Below are 20,450 nucleotides of genomic sequence, written 5' to 3'. Positions count from 1 at the left end.
TTTGCAATATCTGCCCACTGGGCACAAACGTCAATTCAACGCCTGTTCCACGTAATTTCATTGAAATGATGTGGAAACAATGTTGATTCAACCAGTGGGTGGGCTCGTTTTTAATCAATGCATTATCTTCTACTCAATGAGGGAACTGAATAACCATACATTATCACTTTAAATGTATCAGAAACACTCAGATTTACCAGTGCATTCGGAAAGTATTCTAAAATTGATTAAATTGCTTTTTCCCCCTCATCAATCTGTACACAATACCCCATAATGATGAAGCAAAAACAGGTTTTTAGAAGTTTTTGCAAATGTATACAATTTAAAAAATATGAAATATCAACTTTACATAAGTATTCAGACCCTTTACTCCGTATTATGTTGAAGCACCTTTGTCAGCGATTACAGTCCCTGCACAGCTATTTTCAGGTCTCTCCAGAGATGTTCGATCGGGTTCAAGTCCGGGCTCTGGCTAGGCCACTCAAGGACATTCAGAGACTTGTCCCGAAGCCACTCCTGCGTTGTCTTGGCTGTGTGCTTAGGGTTGTTGTCCTGTTGGAAGGTGAACCTTCACCCCAGTCTGAGGTCCTGAGTGCACTGGAGCAGGTTTTCATCAAGGATCTCTCTGTACTTTGCTCCGTTCATCTTTCCTTTGATCCTGACAAGTCTCCCAGTCCCTGCCGCTGAAAAACATTCCCACAGCATGATGCTGCCACCACCATGCTTCACCGTAGGGATGGTGCCAGGTTACCTCCAGTTGTAACGCTTGGCAGTCAGTTCAATCTTGGTTTCATCAGCCCAAAGAATCTTGTTTCTCATAGTCGGAGAGTCCTTTAGGTGCCTTTTGGCAAACTCCAAGCGGGGTGTCATGTCCCTTTTACCGAGGAGTGGCTTCCGTCTGGCCACTCTACCATAAAGGCCTGATTGGTGGAGTGCTGCAAAGATGGCTGTCCTTCTGGAAGGTTCTCCCATCTCCACAGAGGAACTGGAGCTCTGTCAGAGTGACCATCGAGTTCTTGGTCACCTCCCTGACCAAGGCCTTTCTCCCCTGATTGCTCAGCTCTAGGAAGAGTTTTGGTGGTTCAAACTTCTTCCATTTAAGAAAGATACAAGTCACTGTGTTCTTGGGGACCTTCAATGCTGCAGACATTTTTTTGGTACCCTTCCCCAGATCTGTGCCTCGACACAATCCTGTCTCGGGAGCTCTACAAACAATTCCTTCTTACCTCATGGCTTGGTTTTTGCTCTGACATGCACTGTCAACTGTGGGACCTTATATAGACAGGTGTGTGCCTTTCTAAATCATGTCCAATCAATTGAATTTACCACAGGTGGACTCTAATCAAGTTGTAGAAACATCTCAAGGATGATCAATGGGCAATGGGCAATGTGAGTAGTCAGCAAAGGGTGCATATGTATATATATATGCACCCTTTAAATATATAGATATATATATACAACAAATATATAGTCTGTTTTAGTATTCACACTGCATTCTTCCTATTATGGCTTTAAAAATAAATACTGAAAAGGAAAAAAAAGAAGGAAGGAAATGCCTTCCCAAAATGGATTGGAAAGACGTTGCATCATAGCTTAACCCACAAATACTGTAGCCTAAGATATGTAAAATGCTGATGCTTGAACAATTCAAGTTCAAGTAGGCTACCATATTTTGCTGACAGATTGCCATCATCAACTAGACATTAACATTGCACATCCTCACACAGTCATGTATGTTAAAAATTGAAGAAATTTTAAAAGGGAGACAAAATTGTACTGCTGATTATTGCAAAGATTCCATCCTGTGGATTTTCTGAACATTCACCAGCCATACTTCTGTTATGAACTAGAAGTAATTATTGTCTCTGAAGATAAAAAAAAAAGAGAGTGGGCAAAATAAACTAGTGATTGAATGACCTTAAATATATTTCTCTCCTTTTCCAATAAGACCACTTCATCTCAGCATTTGATAAAGGGATTACTGGATTGCATTATGCAGCACTAGTCAAATCTGGATGTGGAGGTGCCAATTTGATTGCATAATTCTTGTTTCCTTTTTTGCAAACCTTGCAGTCCTCTGGAAACTAAAACTCAGCATAATTCAAGATTTACTTGTGGTCTGGGAAAGCGACGGGGTTCGTCCCTCATGCCATTTCCATCCACTGCAGACCTGGAAAAAAAAGCTGCAGCCAACACCATTACCAACCAGAGCTGGTCAGTTCAGAACCCATTATCGCCATGAAACGCAAATGACAGAGCACAACTTGCCTGTCAGTGCATCTATTATTTGACACTAGTGGTTGTTTGATATTTCACAAGCTGAAACCCTGACCCACAACCATTAGGCCAGTCAGGATTAATCAACAGACTCATGATTTGACCAATTTTCTGATAAGGCCTTATTGCAGGTATGGGGTAAGTGGGTCCAGGTTAGGGAGCATATGTTGGGGCTTCTATTTTGTCTGGATGTTACAAACACATGAATGAATCACGTCAACTACAGAAAAGGTGCCCTGTTTGTTTCTCATGCAACACATAATCAGTCCACAGCCCTATCCACTACTTATTTAATATATACACGTAGGGGGATCTGAGACAACAAAGTTAACCAAATCTGCATTCCTTGGAATCCTTCAGGCACCCACTGAAACGATCTTAAACGACCATATACACTGAGTGAACAAAACATTAGGAACCTTCCTAATATTGAGTTGCACTCCATTTTGCCCTCGGAATAGCCTCAATTTTTTCGGGGCATGGACTAAAAGGTGTTTAAAGCATACCACAGGGATGCTGGCCCATGTTGACTCCAGTGCTTCCCACACTTGTGTCAAGTTGGCTGTATGTCCATTGGGTGGTGGACCATTCTTGATACACACAGGAAACTGTTGAGCGTGAAAAACCCAGCAGTGTTGCAGTTCTTGACACACTCAAACCGGTGCACCTGGCACTTACTACCACGCCACATTCAAAGGCACTTAAATCTTTTGTCTTGCCCATTCACCCTCTAAATGGCACACATACACAATCCATTTCTTAATTGAGTCAAGGCTTAAAAATCTTTCTTTAACCTGTCTCCTCCCCTTCATCTACACTGATTGAAGTGGTGACATCAATATGGGATCATAGCTTTCACCATGATTCACTTGGTCAGTCTATGTCATGGAAAGAGCAGGTGTTCCTAATGTTTTGTACGCTCAGTGTATATTCCCCCATTACCTGGGAGTTTGTTCTCATACACATGCATACATAATAAACAAACAAACTGAAGGATACTGAAACGTTTTTTTTTTTTTTTTGCAGCAAGCTAAAATAAAAATGTGTCAACCGACTTCCTCCATATGAATATAATGTATGATGATCAACATAACTGTTATAAACCTGTAACGTAATGAACCTGACAAAAAATCATTGCCAACAAATTGTCAACAGACTATTAACAATGACAGACTTTTAGTAAGCCGTCATCAGCAACTATGCTCTGTTCAACAACAAAAACATTTATTTCAAATAATCAGTCTACCTTTGACTTATTTATAAACAATTATTTAATATGTGCTTACACATTTTTGCAATGGCAGAATTTGCTATATGTGATTGCCTCTTCAAAAACCCTTGACTTGATGAAGTTGATAGGATCCAAGTCTACTAAACCATAATAAAACTTACATTTACAAAATACTGTTTCCTAAACATGGCAAAATATCTGCATGCAGAACTAAATGTGGCAAGTTTGCAGAGATGTTTTTTTTAATGAAGAAAAGATATTAAAATGTAAAGCAGAGTACTTTTTTATCAACACTGCTGTTATCAGATCAAAGTTACAGTGCCAACGCTGTCTTTGAATGCTTAGGAGTAAGTGAGCAGATACTTAGAAGAATCCACGTCACATGTCTATTAGAGGTCACTTCTATGTCATCCTGACTATAAATAAACCACCAAACATCGATCTTTATGTATATACATGCATCTTTTATACGACACCACATACTCTATATTTTTATATATAGAACCTCACACATCAATTAAATGAACCACTATATAAAGTCTACAACTTAAACCAAAAAACACCTATAAATTCAACATTTCAGACTATAATGCCTGTGAAGATGCCCCCTCCCTGCATCACAGACATGGAGAGAATGCGTCCTTAAATGTAAAATAAACGCTCCATGTCTCTGAAGTGCCACAGTCATGCTTAATCATCTGATTTTTAATCATAAACAATCGCAGTATTTGAATTGTGTGTCTCTATTTATGCATATCCCTGAAGGCATTGCCTTTAGATACTTCCTATAAAAAAATGAAACAAATCTACAAAAACAAAACAATTAAATACCTTTTAGATGCCCAGAGGAAGGCTGTGGACAGACAGATGATGTGATATATTTCTCCCCTTCATTCTTAGGCAGCTTCCTCTCTCTGCGGCTGAAAGCAAATGCTTTGAGACTCTGTGGCATATTTAATTAGAAGCAAGCTGTTTGCACTATCAGTGTGAGGATCTACCTCTCCAATCTCTTGTGAGTCAATCTTCCCCATCTCTGATTTTCTTTTATATTTATGCTGGAATATTTAATTGTAGACAAAAGGTTACTCTGGCTCCATTCCCCGCACAGGGGCAGAATAATCTGCTTTAAAAGGCTTGACATTTCAGGCTTTTCAAAAAAGCTGAAAAAATTATATCCCTGCTTTTGTTAATCAATGAAGTAGAACTCCCCTGAACAAAATAATTAAATTGCTTGGTTGGTTTAATAAAACCAACAGAAATAGCTGCTTTCTCTGGCCTTTGTGTTAGTTGGCTCACCACATGCACCCAGCACTGTAATTCCATATGATTTTGGGGCAAAACTCTAATTTCTCCACGCAGTTGGCTTTTTAAATCCTATTGAAACTACCGGCCAGTGTGCCTGCCTGGTGGAGGACAGATTCATCATTAAACCTGACTTTCACTGACTGCTGCAGGTCCACTACAATGTACAATTTCTATACTGCCCTTGCCTTTGGAAAACATTGTAATTACGCAAATGACAGAGGCAATAATTAGGACCTTCAACATCACACTGTGCTCCATTCCAATGGGAAGAGAGAGAACCATGTTCTATTCTATTTCAAATTGCTCACAGCAGATGTTCGGCTAAAGTTCAATCCTATATAAAAATGGATGTTGAGTCAGGTGAAAAGCTTAGTCAAACACATCAAAGCAGAGTAGAAAGAAACACATTTTCTTAAAATGGTCTGTAAACAAAACAGTCTGTAAATGATAATAACACCGTTTTCAAAGCAATTCATAGTATACTGTCTTTGATAGTAATACATTGGGGAATAGGTCAAGGCTGATTGATAAACGTTGTGGATTGGTTTACTGTAGCATATAGATGACCTACAATGTGTTATGGAAAACACTGTATTTGGGAAATTCTCTTTTATTCATGTGTGAGCATTGTCAGGGCCAGAGATGCTGTACCGGATAGGCAAAATATTTTACAGGACACAAAGTTAGATATTAACTAGGCAATAGGTGGTCATGGCATACCTTTATAGGGAATTGGGGAACCTGGAATTTTGCGACAGTGCTGAGCGATTGCGGTTAGTCGTTACGACATGTGTTTTTAGCTTCCGACAGGCCAGAAGAACACAAGTCAAGTATTAAAACATGAGGTGTGGTTTGTGACTTTGATCATCGTAGACAAGTAGCTAGTACAAAAGTTGTTTCAAGTTTTTAATAGAGGCAGATCTTAGCATAAAAACATGGCGAGTTGTTCTATCGAGGCTACCGTAAACGGATAGTTTACCGCATTGAAGTCTTTAGCCAAGAGCAGCAGAAGCATATTCGTTAGCTAAACTGACTAGCATAGCTAACTAGCTACTGTAGCATCACACTAGTGCAAATATCTAACTACGACTGACAGCCATTGTAATAAATACCATTTAAAATAACACAAGCATATTGCTATTACGTTGTTATAACTAACTCCTTTCAAAACAGGGTTTCTCACAAACTCATAAGCAGATACTGAGACCCACACACACCCAAGGACAGAGGGCTGGCACAGACCTTTCATAAACACTGATAAGGCCGGAAAGGCCTTGATCAAAAGGGTGCTTGGGTCTGCAGTTCACGAGATAATGAGACACACACACACCCAAGGACAGAGGGCTGACGTAAACCTTTCATAAACACTGATTAAAATAGGAACATCTACGCACACACCTAATCTCCTGTTTTAGCTGAACATTTCGGAAGACAAAGAACTCCACTTAGAGCCAATGGGACAGTGATATTAGCCTGAAGTGGACCTCGCCCAACTCATCAGGACCAACCAGAAGACCAGATCTACCAGACTCAACCTACTTTCTGTGCTGTATAAAAGGTCTATGTACTCTGTTATCTGGGCTCTGTCTGCAGGTTCCTTACGAGCTGAATGAACGAGTCCATGCACGCTTGTATCAGATATCTTTACCTCTGAATAAAACTGCTTTTAATTATACGAATATCCACCCTGTCCAGAGTCTCTACTTCGTCTCAGTTCTCCAGTAAACTTGTGACATCAACACCATACAGTTGGTGGATAACATTACTCGCCCTAGACCTCACACATGCGTCAGTGCTTATTCCGCGTTCAAAACAACTAGGACTAGGAACCAGTGGTGCGTTCAAGACAACTGGGAACTCGGAAAAAACGTGGCAAATCCCATTCCAAGTTGGAGGCTGCATGGGGTTGCAGGTAACGTTAGGCTAGTGGTTAGAGCGTTGGACCAGTACGTTAACCGAACGATTTCTAGGGTAAAAATCTGTCGTTCTGCCCCTTATTGTAAATAAGAATTTACAATTTAAGATTTTGTTCTTAAAGGACTTTCCTAGTTAAATAAAGGTAAAAAAATTAAATGCATACATAGCCTGCGCAAGGGATCGTGACCATTGAGGGGATTCAATTAATCTGGCAAGAATAGGTGTTTCGTACCGGGTGGAATTTGGTTGCATTGGCTTTAGAACCGTTTGGGAACCTCGTTCAATTACATCACAAAAGGGATGTACATGGAGTAGGATTTTGTGTTTTTACAAGAAAAAGTGATTTGCTTTTCCTAAAAACGCTTTATCTGCCTTCCTAATGAAAACTAATTTGATTATTCAAACATCTATTTTATGGAAAAGAGAATGTGTGTGTTTCTGGACGATGTACCATGCTTCCTTGTCGACAACACGACCGAGAGGTGCAGATTACGGTTCGATTTGAAAAAGGGTGCAACTCCCAGGCCATAGACCGGTTCCCGGCTGAGCATAATCAAATCCCCCCGCTGTTACACGGACGTTTTTATTTCAACTTTATTTAACCAGGTAAGCTAGTTGAGAACAAGTTCTCATTTACAACTGCGACCTGGCCAAGATAAAGCAAAGCAGTGCGACACAAACAACACAGAGTTACACATGGAATAATCAAAACATAGTCAATAATACAGTAGAACAAAAGAAAACAACATGTACAGTGAGTGCAAATGAGGTAAGATAAGGGAGTTAAGGCAATAAATATGCCATGGTGGCGAAGTAATTACAATATAGCAATTAAAACACTGGAATGGTAGATGTGCAGAAGATGAATGTGCAAGTAGAGATACTGGGGTGCAAAGGAGCAAGATACATAAATAAATACAGTATGGGGATGAGGTAGGTAGATAGATGGGATGTTTACAGATGGGCTATGTACAGGTGCAGTGAGCTGCTCTGACAGCTGGTGCTTAAAGCTAGTGAGGGAGATATGAGTCTCCAGCTTCAGCGATTTTTGCAGTTCGTTCCAGTCATTGGCAGCAGAGAACTGGAAGGAAAGACAACCAAAGGAGGACTTGGCTTTGGGGGAGACCAGTGAGATATACCTGCTGGAGCGCGTGCTATGAGTGGGTGCTGCTATGGTGACCAGTGAGCTGAGATAAGGTGGGGCTTTACCTAGCAGAGACTTGTAGATAACCTGTAGCCAGTGGGTTTGGCAACGAGTATGAAGCGAGGGCCGACCAACGAGAGCGTACAGTTCGCAATGGTGGGTAGTGTATGGGGCTTTGTTGACAAAACGGATGGCACTGTGATAGACTGCATCTAGTTTGCTGAGTAGAGTGTTGGAAGCAATTTTATAGATGACATCACCGAAGTCGAGGATCGGTAGGATGGTCAGTTTTACGAGGGTATGTTTGGCAGCATGAGTGAAGGATGCTTTGTTGCGATATAGGAAGCCAATTCTAGATTTAATTTTGGATTGGAGATGCTTAATGTGAGTCTGGAAGGAGAGTTTACAGTCTAACCAGACACCTAGGTATTTGTAGTTGTCCACGTATTCTAAGTCAGAACCGTCCATAGTAGTGATGCTGGACGGGCGAGCAGGTGCGGGCAGGGATCGGTTGAATAGCATGCATTTAGTTTTACTTGCGTTTAAGTGCAGTTGGAGGCCACGGAAGGAGAGTTGTATGGCATTGAAGCTCGTCTGGAGGTTAGTTAACACGGTGTCCAAAGAGGGGCCAGAAGTATACCGAATGGTGTCATCTGCGTAGAGGTGTATCAGAGAATCACCAGCAGCAAGAGCAACATCATTGATGTATACAGAGAAGAGAGTCGGCCCGAGGATTGAACCCTGTGGCACCCCCATAGAGACTGCCAGAGATCCGGACAACAGGCCCTTCGATTTGACACACTGAACTCTATCAGAGAAGTAGTTGGTAAGCCAGGCGAGGCAATCATTTGAGAAACCAAGGCTGTTGAGTCTGGCGATAAGAATGTGGTGATTGACAGTCGAAAGCCTTGGCCAAGTCGATGAATACGGCTGCACAGTACTGTCTTTTATCGATGGCGGTTATATCGTTTAGTACCTTGAGCGTGGCTGAGGTGCACCCGTGACCAGCTCGGAAATCGGATTGCACAGTGGAGAAAGTACGGTGGGATTCAAAATGGTCAGTGATCTGTTTATTAACTTGGCTTTCGAAGACTAGAAAGACTATAGACCTAGCATGGATATAGGTCTATAGCAGTTTGGGTCTAGTGTCACCCCCTTTGAAGAGGGGGATGACCGCGGCAGCTTTCCAATCTTTAGGGATCTCGGACAATACGAAAGAGTTTGAACAGACTGGTAAATATGGGTTGCATCAATGGCGGCGGATAATTTTAGAAAGAGGGTCCAGATTGTCTAGCCCAGCTGATTTGTACGGGTCCAGGTTTTGCAGCTCTTTCAAAACATCTGCTATCTGGGTGAAGGAGAAGCTGGGGAGGCGTCGTACACAGATCACACAGGATCTGACCACATATCTGAGATGTGACCACTCCTTTCGCTGGATTTGAGAATTGACGTCTTGTAGGCTTTGTATGAAAATGTATGCAATGTTAGGAGATCTTCTTCCACCAATGAACAGCCATGATCTTAAGGCCAGATCCATGGTGGCATGGAGATCACCCTAGCAGCAGCTGGATTTGTAGGTAAATTAATCTTGATACTAATAATACAGAATATGCCTACTATACTGAACAATATAAATGCAACATGCAAATATTTTAAGATTTTACTGAGGTACAGTTCATATAAGGAAATCAGAGTACATTGAAATAAATAAATTAGGCCCAAATATATGGATTTCACATGACTGGACAGGGGTGCAGCCATGGGTGGGCCTTGGAGGGAATATGCCCAGCCACTTGGCAGCCAAGCCCACACTGGCTGCCAAGTGGGTTGGACGTATTGCCAAATTCTCTAAAACGACGGAGGCAGCTTATAGTAGAGAAATGAACATTAAATTATCTGGCAACAGGTCTGGTGGACATTCCTGCAGTCAGCATGCCAATTGCGCACCACCAAAACTTGAGACATCTGTGGCATTGTGTTAACTGCACATTTTGAAGTGGCCTTTGTCCCCAGCACAAGGTGCACCTGTGTAATGATCATGGTGTTTAATCAGCTTCTTGATTTACCACACCTGTCAGGTTAATGGAGTATCTTGGCAATGGAGAAATGGCAAAAAATTGCACAAAATTTAATAAGCTTTTTGTGCGTATGGAACATTTCTGCCATTAAAAAAAATAATTCAGCTAATGACACCAACACGCTAGATGTTGCATTTATATTTTTGTTCAGTGTAGAGTTGAATAAAAGTTATGGATGATTTTGTGACACTAAAAATGGTACTTCTTGATTCAGGTTGCCATTAAACCCCAAATGAAGCAAGCTATGCAGTTTTCCCAAATCAGTAAGATTTTATTGGCTTTCACACGTGTTGTTCTCAACAAGGTTTACCAAACTTGGTCCTGGGGTTCTCCCTGGGTGCACGTTTTGGATTCAAATAACAAACTCCTCAAGCTTTGATTATTTGAATCAGCTGTGTCCTTCTAGGGCAAAAACCAAAACACGCAACCAGTGGGGCCTTGCTCTACAAGACACTATGGCATTACACGCATGTGGTACAATTGTAACTGTCTTGTTGCATGCTTTTCTAGAAGTCGGTATTGTACATTTCACTGGGTGTGTGACACTACAATAAAGTTCACCATTTGCCTAATGAATCATATTGTTGTTCCCTGTCCCACAGCTAACAAGATCAGAGAAGCCCACAGAAAACTGATGATTCTATATCACCCTGACAGAGGGTTGAGGAACTAGTAAAACTCTTTCCAAACAATTTGGTACTTTTATTTAGTCATTCAGCTTGTAAAATGTCATTTGTATCACAATTGCATGTTTTTCTTTTCTATTGGCAGGTGGATCACCAAATCTTGCAGCTAAAATGAATCGAAGCATTTACTTGGACAACTAAATCAATAGTTCACTTTGTACTTGGTTGGGCCCGTTTTTTTCTCTTATTCACCGTGCACAAATAAATCATACATTAAAAGAGACTGGTCTTGCTCTGTACTTCACTCATTCTCAGGACAAAAAGGTAGACCTGACAAGACACACATGGTTTTGGATCTAGATGAAAGTTCAGGTTTTATTTAAGAACTACTCGCATACAAAAAATATTGCACATCAAACAACCCGAATGATCATTCAAAAATACATAGTTTACCAAATCTGGAAATTGACCTCTGTAGTCCAAATTGTCACCTGCATAAAACACGGTCGTTCCGCCAGTTTAGTGTCAACAGCTTTTTAAATAGTGTACATCTTTAAATAAACAAAATAAAGCTCCTTTGAGACAAGTTACTGCCACCATCATTCCAGCCTCTGGTGGGTGCATAACGAAATGGGACAAGAACATTGACAGACCAGTTTCCAGCTTTTTTGTCTTATGGGAAATAAATTCCAATTCAGTGAAACTTTTTTCCTCTTCGACTGCATTTCCTAGTTTTCCTCGTCTGAAGTGATTGTATATGTAAAAACATACAAATCAGCCAAAGCTCAACAAATATTAGGATATCTAGATTCTTCTCACCTTTGTCATCATTGACAACTTTACTACAGCCAGGCAACTAGGTTAAATCTATTCTCAAGGCACAACATCTGATAATGTACTTGAAACATGCTTTTTGTCATGTCTCGGTTCAGTGCTAAATCTCCCCCTCTGTGTCCCATGGTTAGGGAACTGAAAAGTGCAGTAGAGAATCTGGAAGTCCATATGTCCATCTTTGGCAAGCTTGTACAATAACTATTGTACGAATGTAGTACAATTAATGGGTCTGTAGATTAGGAGACACTTCAGGACAGGCTGCTAGTCACTGTTCCCTTGGTAACAGACTGTGGAAGCTCTGCCTAGTTCGTCACCTCTTCCATTGCTGGGGCCATTGCCTGTCTTTGCTGATGTGGAGAGGCTGTGCTCTGCAATACACTCAACATGCCCCTGCAGGACACAGACAAGTAGAAATAGTTACAGAAGCTTGACTTAATGTACCAAAGGCATACAATAAACCTAACTGTTTTGATACAATGCTAGAAATTTAAACCAACCTAGTGGAAATTTCAAATACTGTAGATTCCATGGACTATGCCCCTGAAGTACATCAAGCCAAGGGAAAGACATTTACATTCTTATTGCAAGTTTCCGTACACTACCATGGTTCTTTCTCCCCATCACTTGTTTCAGCCAGCTTGTATGTATCAAGCATCTCAGATTAGGCGTGCCGATTTGCATTTTACATCACATTGAATAAGATGGGAGACCTGATCCTAGATCAGCACTCTTACTCGGCGACGCTTGATACATACGGACCCTGAAGTCAAATTTGTAGCATTTTTTCAAAGTTACCAGTTCTTTTATTGTAATTTTCAGTTTATCTATCTGCTTTGTGATTCAGCCCGGGATCTGCAAAACAAAGACCGTTAGAACCACTTGCATTGGTAATGAATTAAACTAGATCATCATCATCATCATAGCTAATGAAAGGGAAAGGGGAATGCCTAGTCAGTTGTACAACAATACATTCAACTGAAATGTGTCTTCTGCATTTAACCCAACCCCTCTGAATCAGAAAAATAGCTTACATTGTGATAAAACACTGAAAGAATGTGGTTAAAAATAACTAGAAAGCAGTCAAAGGAATGCAAGTGAGAAATACAGGAAAGCAGTATCAATTCCCCAAAAATAAACAGACCTTAATTGATAGTCAACAAGTAGCGGACATGTTAGTGAATTTGAGTGGGAACATTTAAAAACAAATGGGACTTCTTGGTGGCATGCCTTTCCTAGGTGTCTATTCAGCTTCAAATTGAGAAATTAGAAATTAGTAAATCGATGGTTACTGGTTGAAGCACGGCTTCACTGCTAGCCAGGGCAAGTGTTAATCACACTCAGTCATGCTGGTTTTGGTAAACAAACTACAGGCCCGTTCACCACCTTTCCTCTGGTGGGCGGACACAGCGCCTACTGCTACGTTTATGCAGCTGTGGTTTAGCTCGAGTCATCTATGTGGGGGAAGAGTTTGTGCAGAGCCCAATGAGTGAATTTCATGAGGATGGACTTGGGATTGGTGTCAATGTGTGTAATTCTATCCTTTTTAGTCACTGAATTGTCCACCGTCTTCAGTAACATGAAATAATTGAATTTTCTAATGCTTATGGGAGTATGTTTGTTGTTGAATCCAATTGGCTCCCAGGGCTTGTTACTTTTACTCAGACACTTCTATCCAGAGGGATTAAAGAGGTTTGTGGATGGTACTGATTGAGATGGTAAAAGTCACAACACAAATGTTTAAATGCCGTTGATGACCGTCCTTAAATCAAGTCATCACTGCGAGGACATGGTGATGCAGGACTTACCAAGGCCATTCTCACCGAGGGAAGCTTTGTCCGATTCGCTCATGCCATCAATGGCTGTTGTGTCCTCGTCAGTCCGGCGGGAGAGGTGGCAGCGGTTTGTGTTGAGGTTGGAGTCGACCGTCTGGTCTGTCTCGGTGTTGTCAAGCACACTGTATGGGTTGCCATCACGATCCTTTAGAGCTGCAAAGTTAACAAATAGTTTAATATCTATAGTTTTAGAGGAACAATTCATAGACCTATTCACATGATCATGATAAAAATAGGGGATAATGCAAATCATGTTTAATGTCATCAGCATGTGCATGACCCATCAATTGTGTCTGCAGCCGTACCGGTGTTGGAGGCTCCTCTTCCTGCTCCTCGGCCCCTGCCACTGGGCCCTCTCCCCCTCCCTTGACCAGCTCTCCTCCTGCTGTTACTCTGTGGCTGGGTATCCCTCTCTGGTTCCTCTCCCGCCAGGGACCAGTCACTCAGCTCATCCTTCCGCTCTGAGTCAGTCTCAGAGTCATTGGATTGCTCAGAGTTTGTGCCTGAAAGTCAAACATATCTTTTTAATACCACATGGCTGATAACTTCCTGTTGGGCTGTAGCAATACTTTCGATTGACCACCCGATAGGCTGTGGTGTACCCAATTGTCATGGTTGAGTAAAGAAACCAGACGGCACCATCTTGGCTTTTTTGTATTTATGGATAGCCAGGGGCTAACACTCATTCACAAATGAAACATTTGTGTTTAGTGAGTCTGCCAGATCAGAGGCAGTAGAGATGACCGGGGAGGTTCTCTTGATAAGAGTCTGAATTGGACCATTTTCCTGTCCTGCTAAACATTCAAAATGTAACATGTACTTTTGGGTGTTAAAAGTAAAAAGTACAATATTTTCTTTAGGAATGTAGTGAAGTACTACCTTACTAGTACTTTAAAGTATTGTTACTGAAGAACTTTAAACCCCTGCTGATAGGTGTTGAAAAATGGCTTGGGAGAATCTACAATCTACTGTTCAGTATCATTGTGAACATGACGCTCACCATAGCCGGTGGTGTAGTTGGGGCCTCTGCGTCCGCGGCCTCTGCCAGTGTAGGAACGGCTGGTGTGCAGAGAGGTAGCAGCCACACTGTTGTCCATGGTGTAGCTCTTGTCCTTGTCTGCTGGGTGGCTAGATGAAGGCCTTTGGCCCATCCCAATCAGCTTCAGCTGCTCATCTATCTGCAGTCTCTCCATACGCAGTAGCTCTACCTCCTGCAGACAGCAACAGGCAAACTCATCCCACACAGACTATAAAAAGGGCCTACAGCCCTGACTGAGACCATTAGGAGTTTGTTACTATTGATTAATGCTTAAGTTCAGGTAGGCGATGTGGTACTCCAGAAGCACCTGGGCATTCCCAATGTTCTCCTTAGTGCCGACAAAGGTAAACGGGACCATTCCCTGTGTCAGCACATCACAAATAAAATGATGTTATTATGGGTGAAGAGTGTTTGTGACAATACTGATCACTTGGTCTACTAAGTGAGCTGGAAAGTAGTAAAAAAAAGTAAGGGCTTACTTCTTGACGTGGCTGTGTGTTGTCCCCATCAATTCTTACTCTCACCACCCCAGACTTGTCAATAATCTCCTGAATTACTTTTCCGTTCTTGCCAATTACCTTGCCTGAAGAAAAAAACAAGAAGCCATAAGGCACTTGTGTGAAGAGGTGCACAGCCACAAAGCGCACACACTCACAAATGTCTTGCTTTATGGAAGTATCAACTCCTAATTGATACATACCGACCAAGTTCCTTGGGATCTGAACAGAATCTTCGAGAAACTCCAGATAATTCCTTGCCTTCTTAACCGCCTTCTCATTCTTTGAAGAAGAATATATTAGCTTTAAGAAATAAATGTATTGGTGGTACATACACTGTCTATAGCTCACTCATAACAAAGTCTCATATCAAAAACATCAGCACACCTCTCCGTAAATTATGAACGTCCCACTCCCTTCATCCAGCTCAGCAGTGATTCCAGGCACTTTTCTGGCTTGTTGAATGTTGCTGCCATGGCTTCCAATGGCATGACCCATATGGTCCACCCTGACTGTAAACTCCTCTTGGAAAGCGGATGCCAGTTGCTTTGTAGTCTAGAGAGAGAAGAGATCATGTGCATGATTGAGATGTGTCGATGACAATCCTGTTTAAACTATTTCTGCAAGGATGCAGTTGTGATAAGCATCCTTACCTCCAGTTGTTTAGTGGCCTCCTCATTTCGGGACAGGAGCATGAGCTTAGTGCGAATGCTCCTCAGGTGCATGTCACTGAGCAAAGACACTCGCTTAACTGTGGCTTCATTTATAGTCTGCAGGGAAACAAGAATATAAACGGTAAAAAAATTGTCTAGACATTCCTTGTTCTACACAAAACTGCTGGTACTGAAGGAGGAGTGACAGACATATATGGACTTACCAGTACAACCAAGTTACTTGTTTCTGGACAGTAGACAATCCGACAAGCTCCCACTGCCTTCTTGAAATCTTTATGCGCTTGTTCACTTTCGCACCTAAAGTAAAATAAACTATAATCAAATTCTGAACTCTTATGCATGTAAATAAAAACCAACAAATTACTAGCCTATATCCCAATCAGAAACTACTTTTAAATAAAAGGTACATACGCTGCTTTCAGATCGTTAGGAACTGGGACTGTGCATTTGAAGAAGGAGCTCTTTGACACCCCCTTGTTGACATTCACAGGCCGGAGACGTTCAAAGGTGACTATTTCATTGTACGTGGCGTCACAGGCAGCATACTCGATCACATAGAACTACACAGTAAACACAACACAGGTTGCATTTGTGTTGCATGAAACTGACAAACGTAATATCAGGATGAGGAACTCACAGGATGAACATTACAAAAACATGCTTTCGCAAATGTCATTCTGGGACCAGTGAAATGGTAACCACAGATAACTACTCACATCTCCCTTCATCATGCGCACTTTGCCAAGCCACCAGCCACATGGCTCCTGCTCATTGGCCCGGGAGAAGATCTGGTAGAAAGAGGGAGAGATAATTCTAAATAAGATATTCTGAGGAAAAAGTGTCTGTTAAATCTAAGAAGATAGAGAGCCAGTACTCACCTCCACCTCTTCTCCCTCCCCGATGTCCTTTATACCGTCGGCTGGAGGTGGCATCCGCACATCACTAAAGTAAACTTGTCTCTCAGGTTGCCAACTTTAATAAAAGACAATTTAGCTTTATTTTTTACAACCAAATCTCTATTTTTGATGTAAATGGCATGCTATAGAATCTATAACATTCCCTTTACATCAGAGATTTGGTTGTAAAAAAGCTAAATTCTCCTTTAATAACAAACATTTAGATAACATAAAGTTATGCCCATCAACAAAATTATACCACCATCATTCCAACATTGATGACTACAAAATACACTACAACCCCAGAAGAACCTATGAACACTTACTTGTTCTCAAAGACAATAGTGAGTGCATCATCATGGACATCTTTGACAAATCCCTAGAGAAAGATCAGCCGTGGGTTAAGTTCAGAAGTACTCTGCCACCCCACCCAGAAAATAAAAAGTTATTGGCATAGCTAGGGAATATCAACATACAACACTTTAGTGTAGGCCAGGGATTCTTAAAACCTTCAGCTCAAGACTCAAAAGTGAAGTTGACCATCCTCCCATGACCCAAATCTTCCTCCAAAAACCCAAATTAAGAAGATCTATTCTCATTACTCACGACCCACCTCTCACATGCCCAGAGCCCACTTTTGGTCCCAACTCATAGTTTAAGAAACTCTGGTATAGGCTGCTATGGTATTCTTGCCCAGAGTTTCTAGATCTGAGTGGAACTGGAGGGTGTGGCCCAAGCCCTCACCCTCCAATCCAACAGGTCCCAGACTTGCTCAATGGGATTGAGATCCGGGTTCTTCGCTGGCCATGGCAGAACACTGACATTCCTGTCTTGCAGGAAATCACGCACAGAATGAGCAGTATGGCTGGTGGCATAGTTATGCTGGAGGGTCATGTCAGGATGAGCCTGCAGGAAGGGTACCACAAGAGGGAGGAGGATGTCTTGCCTGCAATGACAACAAGCTCAGTCCGATGATGCTGTGAAACACCGCCCTAGACAATGACGGACCCTCCACATCAATCCCGCTCCAGAGTACAGGCCTCGGTGTAACGCTCAATCCTTTGACGATAAACACGAATCCGACCATCACCCCTGGTGAGAAAAAAACGCAAATAGTCAATGAAGAGCACTTTTTGCCAGTCCTGTCTGGTCCAGCGACGGTGGGTTTGTGCCCATAGGCGACGTTGTTGCCGGTGATGACCTGCCTTACAACAGGCCTACAAGCCCTCAGTCCAGCCTCTCTCAGCCTATTGCAGACAGTCTGAGCACTGATGGAGGGATTGTGCGTTCCTGGTGTAACTCGGGCAGCTGTTGCCATCCTGTACCTGTCCCGCAGGTGTGATGTTCAGATGTACCGATCCTGTGCAGGTGTTGTTACACGTGGTCTGCCACTGCAAGGACGATCAGCTGTCCTTCCTGTCTCCCTGTAGCGCTGTCTTAGGCATCTCACAGTACGGACATTGCAATTTATTGCCCTGGCCACATCTGCAGTCCTCATGCCTCCTTGCAGCATGCCTAAGGCACGTTCACGCAGATGAGCAGGGACCCTGCGCATCTTTCTTTTGGTGTTTTTCAGAGTCAGTAGAAAGGCCTCTTTAGTGTCATACGTTTTTATAACTGTGACCTTCATTTCCTACCATCTGTAAGCTGTTAATGTCTTAAACGACCGTTCCACGGGTGCATGTTCATTAATTGTTTATGGTTCATTGAACAAACAGGGGAAACAGTGTTTAAACCCTTTACAATGAAGATCTGTTAAGTCATTTGGATTTTTACAAATTTTCTTTGAAAGGCGGGGTCCTTGCTGAGTTTAGAACAGATCTACCGCTTCTTAGGCTTTAAATGAGAACGACAGATCTATAACTCACTTCTCTGAATTTCGTGAAGTCGCCCAAAAAGTTACATATTACAGCTTAAACTTTCAAATTGCTTGATTTATAACGCATATGGTTAGCACATATCCCTTTAGATAGTGTAGCAGGTCATGAAGTTAGCCAGATCAATAATCTGATTCAAGACGAACAAAGCCAAGAAAAGGTGGAACCGAACCTGATTAGCTTTGCTAACGTTAACTACTGTTAGCTAGCTAAGTTACCTACTGTTAGCTAGCTTATGTGCTAGCCAGGTAATAACGTTAGCTAACTAGTTAAACATTTCTCTGTTTTCATAGCGTTAGCTGTTGAATTAGCCAGCTAATATTGTACTCTTCGAAGACAAACGGGATGTGAATAGGTCGTTGCAAAGAAAAAAAAAAGTGACAGACTAGCTGCCAACTATATTTGGTCTTGAAGTTAACGTCGCTAACGTTAGCTTACCGTCATTAGACATGTTGAAAACACACGTCTCTAGCTTAGTGTATGTTGCTAGTTTACGTTTATGGACTATAGTAGGGAACTGACGTGTATGCCATGTTTTATAAACATGATCATGGTTAGTTACATCAATATTATAAATGGATTTACCTTATAATAAGCTCCGTTGGAGCCACGGACCTCCACAGTCAGTTCCTCCATGTTAGACATGCAATGCATGCCGGGGTTATTGAAGTGTCTAAACAATTGGGGTAGCTACTTGCAAGTACATACATAGGCCAAGTTGAATGTGCACATACTTCATATTTTTTTTTTTTATTTCACCTTTATTTAACCAGGTAGGCTAGTTGAAAACAAGTTCTCATTTACAACTGTGACCTGGCCAAGATAAAGCAAAGCGACACAAACAACACAGTTACACATGGAATAAACATACAGTCAATAATACAATAGAAAAAGTCAATATACAGTATGTGCAAATGAGGTAGAATAAGGGAGGTAAGGCAATAAATAGGCCATAGTGGCGAAATAATTACAATATAGCAATTAAACACTGGAGTGATAGATGTGCAGAAGATGAGTGTGCAAGTAGAGATACTGGGGTGCAAAGGAGCAAAATAAATAACAGTATGGGGATGAGGTAGTTGGATGGGCTATGTACAGGTGCAGTGATCTGTGAGCTGCTCTGACAGCTGGTGCTTAAAGTTAGTGAGGGAGATATGAGTCTCCAGTTTCAGTGATTTTTGCAGTTCGTTCCAGTCATGGGCAGCAGAGAACTGGAAGGAAAGGCAGCCAAAGGGAGAATTGGCTTTGAGGGTGACCAGGGAAATATACCTGCTGGAGCGCGTGCTACGGATGGGTGCTGCTATGGTGACCAGTGAGCTGAGATAAGGTGGGGCTTTACCTAGCAAAGACTTAAAGATGACCTGGAGCCAGTGGGTTTGGGGACAAATATGAAGCGAGGGCCAGCCAACGAGAGCATACAGGTTTCAGTGGTGGGTAGTATATGGGGCTTTGGTGACAAAACGGATGGCACTGTGATAGACTACATCCAATTTGCTGAGTAGAGTGTTGGAGGCTATTTTGTAAATTACATCGCCGAAGTCAAGGATTGGTAGGACAGTCAGTTTTACGAGGGTATGTTTGGCATCATGAGTGAAGGATGCTTTGTTGCGAAATAGGAAGCTGATTCTAGATTTAATTTTGGATTGGAGATGCGAGTCTGGAAGGAGAGTTTACAGTCTAACCAGACACCTAGGTATTTGTAGTTGTCCACATATTCTAAGTCAGAACCGTCCAGAGTAGTGATGCTGGATAGGCGGGCAGGTGTGGGCAGCAATCTGTTGAAGAGCATGCATTTAGTTTTACTTGCATTTAAGAGCAGTTGTAGACCACGGAAGGAGAGTTGTATGGCATTGAAGCTCATCTGGAGAATATGATTGTTGTAACTCAAGATTAAGAAATACCAAACAAGATTGTAACTGTCCATAACATATGCCTAAATGTACCAGGTTAAGTTAGCTAAATAGAAACATATGAGAATAATGTGACACACACACACACATATTATTTATACACTGCTCAAAAAAATAAAGGGAACACTTAAACAACACAATGTAACTCCAAGTCAATCACACTTCTGTGAAATCAAACTGTCCAATTAGGAAGCAACACTGATTGACAATAAATTTCACATGCTGTTGTGCAAATGGAATAGACAAAAGGTGGAAATGATAGGCAATTAGCAAGACACCCCCAATAAAGGAGTGATTCTGCAAGTGGTGACCA

General features: G+C 41.8%; 1 protein-coding gene across 2 annotated transcripts; it reads right to left on the bottom strand.

Moving 5' to 3' along the window:
• Positions 1 to 10,926: 10,926 nt before the first annotated feature.
• On the bottom strand, positions 10,927 to 18,887 carry LOC129855252 (RNA-binding protein FXR1-like). Of its 2 annotated transcripts, XM_055922689.1 has the most exons (16): positions 18,813 to 18,887; positions 17,297 to 17,442; positions 16,677 to 16,729; positions 16,333 to 16,426; positions 16,171 to 16,242; positions 15,866 to 16,014; positions 15,658 to 15,751; positions 15,434 to 15,550; positions 15,168 to 15,335; positions 14,984 to 15,062; positions 14,763 to 14,866; positions 14,245 to 14,455; positions 13,550 to 13,747; positions 13,218 to 13,397; positions 12,208 to 12,264; positions 10,927 to 11,802 (listed from the first exon to the last, which is right to left on the bottom strand). In XM_055922689.1, exons 2-15 carry the CDS (start codon positions 17,435 to 17,437, stop codon positions 12,233 to 12,235), a joined length of 1,692 nt encoding a protein of 563 aa, XP_055778664.1. In that variant the 5' UTR covers positions 17,438 to 17,442; positions 18,813 to 18,887; the 3' UTR covers positions 10,927 to 11,802; positions 12,208 to 12,232. The 2 variants fall into 2 exon arrangements, with proteins under 2 accessions (XP_055778664.1, XP_055778665.1); XM_055922690.1 differs by lacking the exons at positions 17,297 to 17,442; positions 18,813 to 18,887 and adding an exon at positions 16,964 to 17,259.
• Between the last annotated feature and the right edge of the window lie 1,563 nt (positions 18,888 to 20,450).

The sequence above is a fragment of the Salvelinus fontinalis genome, chromosome 5 (genome assembly GCF_029448725.1).
Source record: "Salvelinus fontinalis isolate EN_2023a chromosome 5, ASM2944872v1, whole genome shotgun sequence".
Lineage (NCBI taxonomy): Eukaryota > Metazoa > Chordata > Actinopteri > Salmoniformes > Salmonidae > Salvelinus > Salvelinus fontinalis.
The sequence above is the reverse complement of the archived record's forward strand: the minus strand, read 5'-3'. Positions and strand labels throughout refer to the sequence as shown.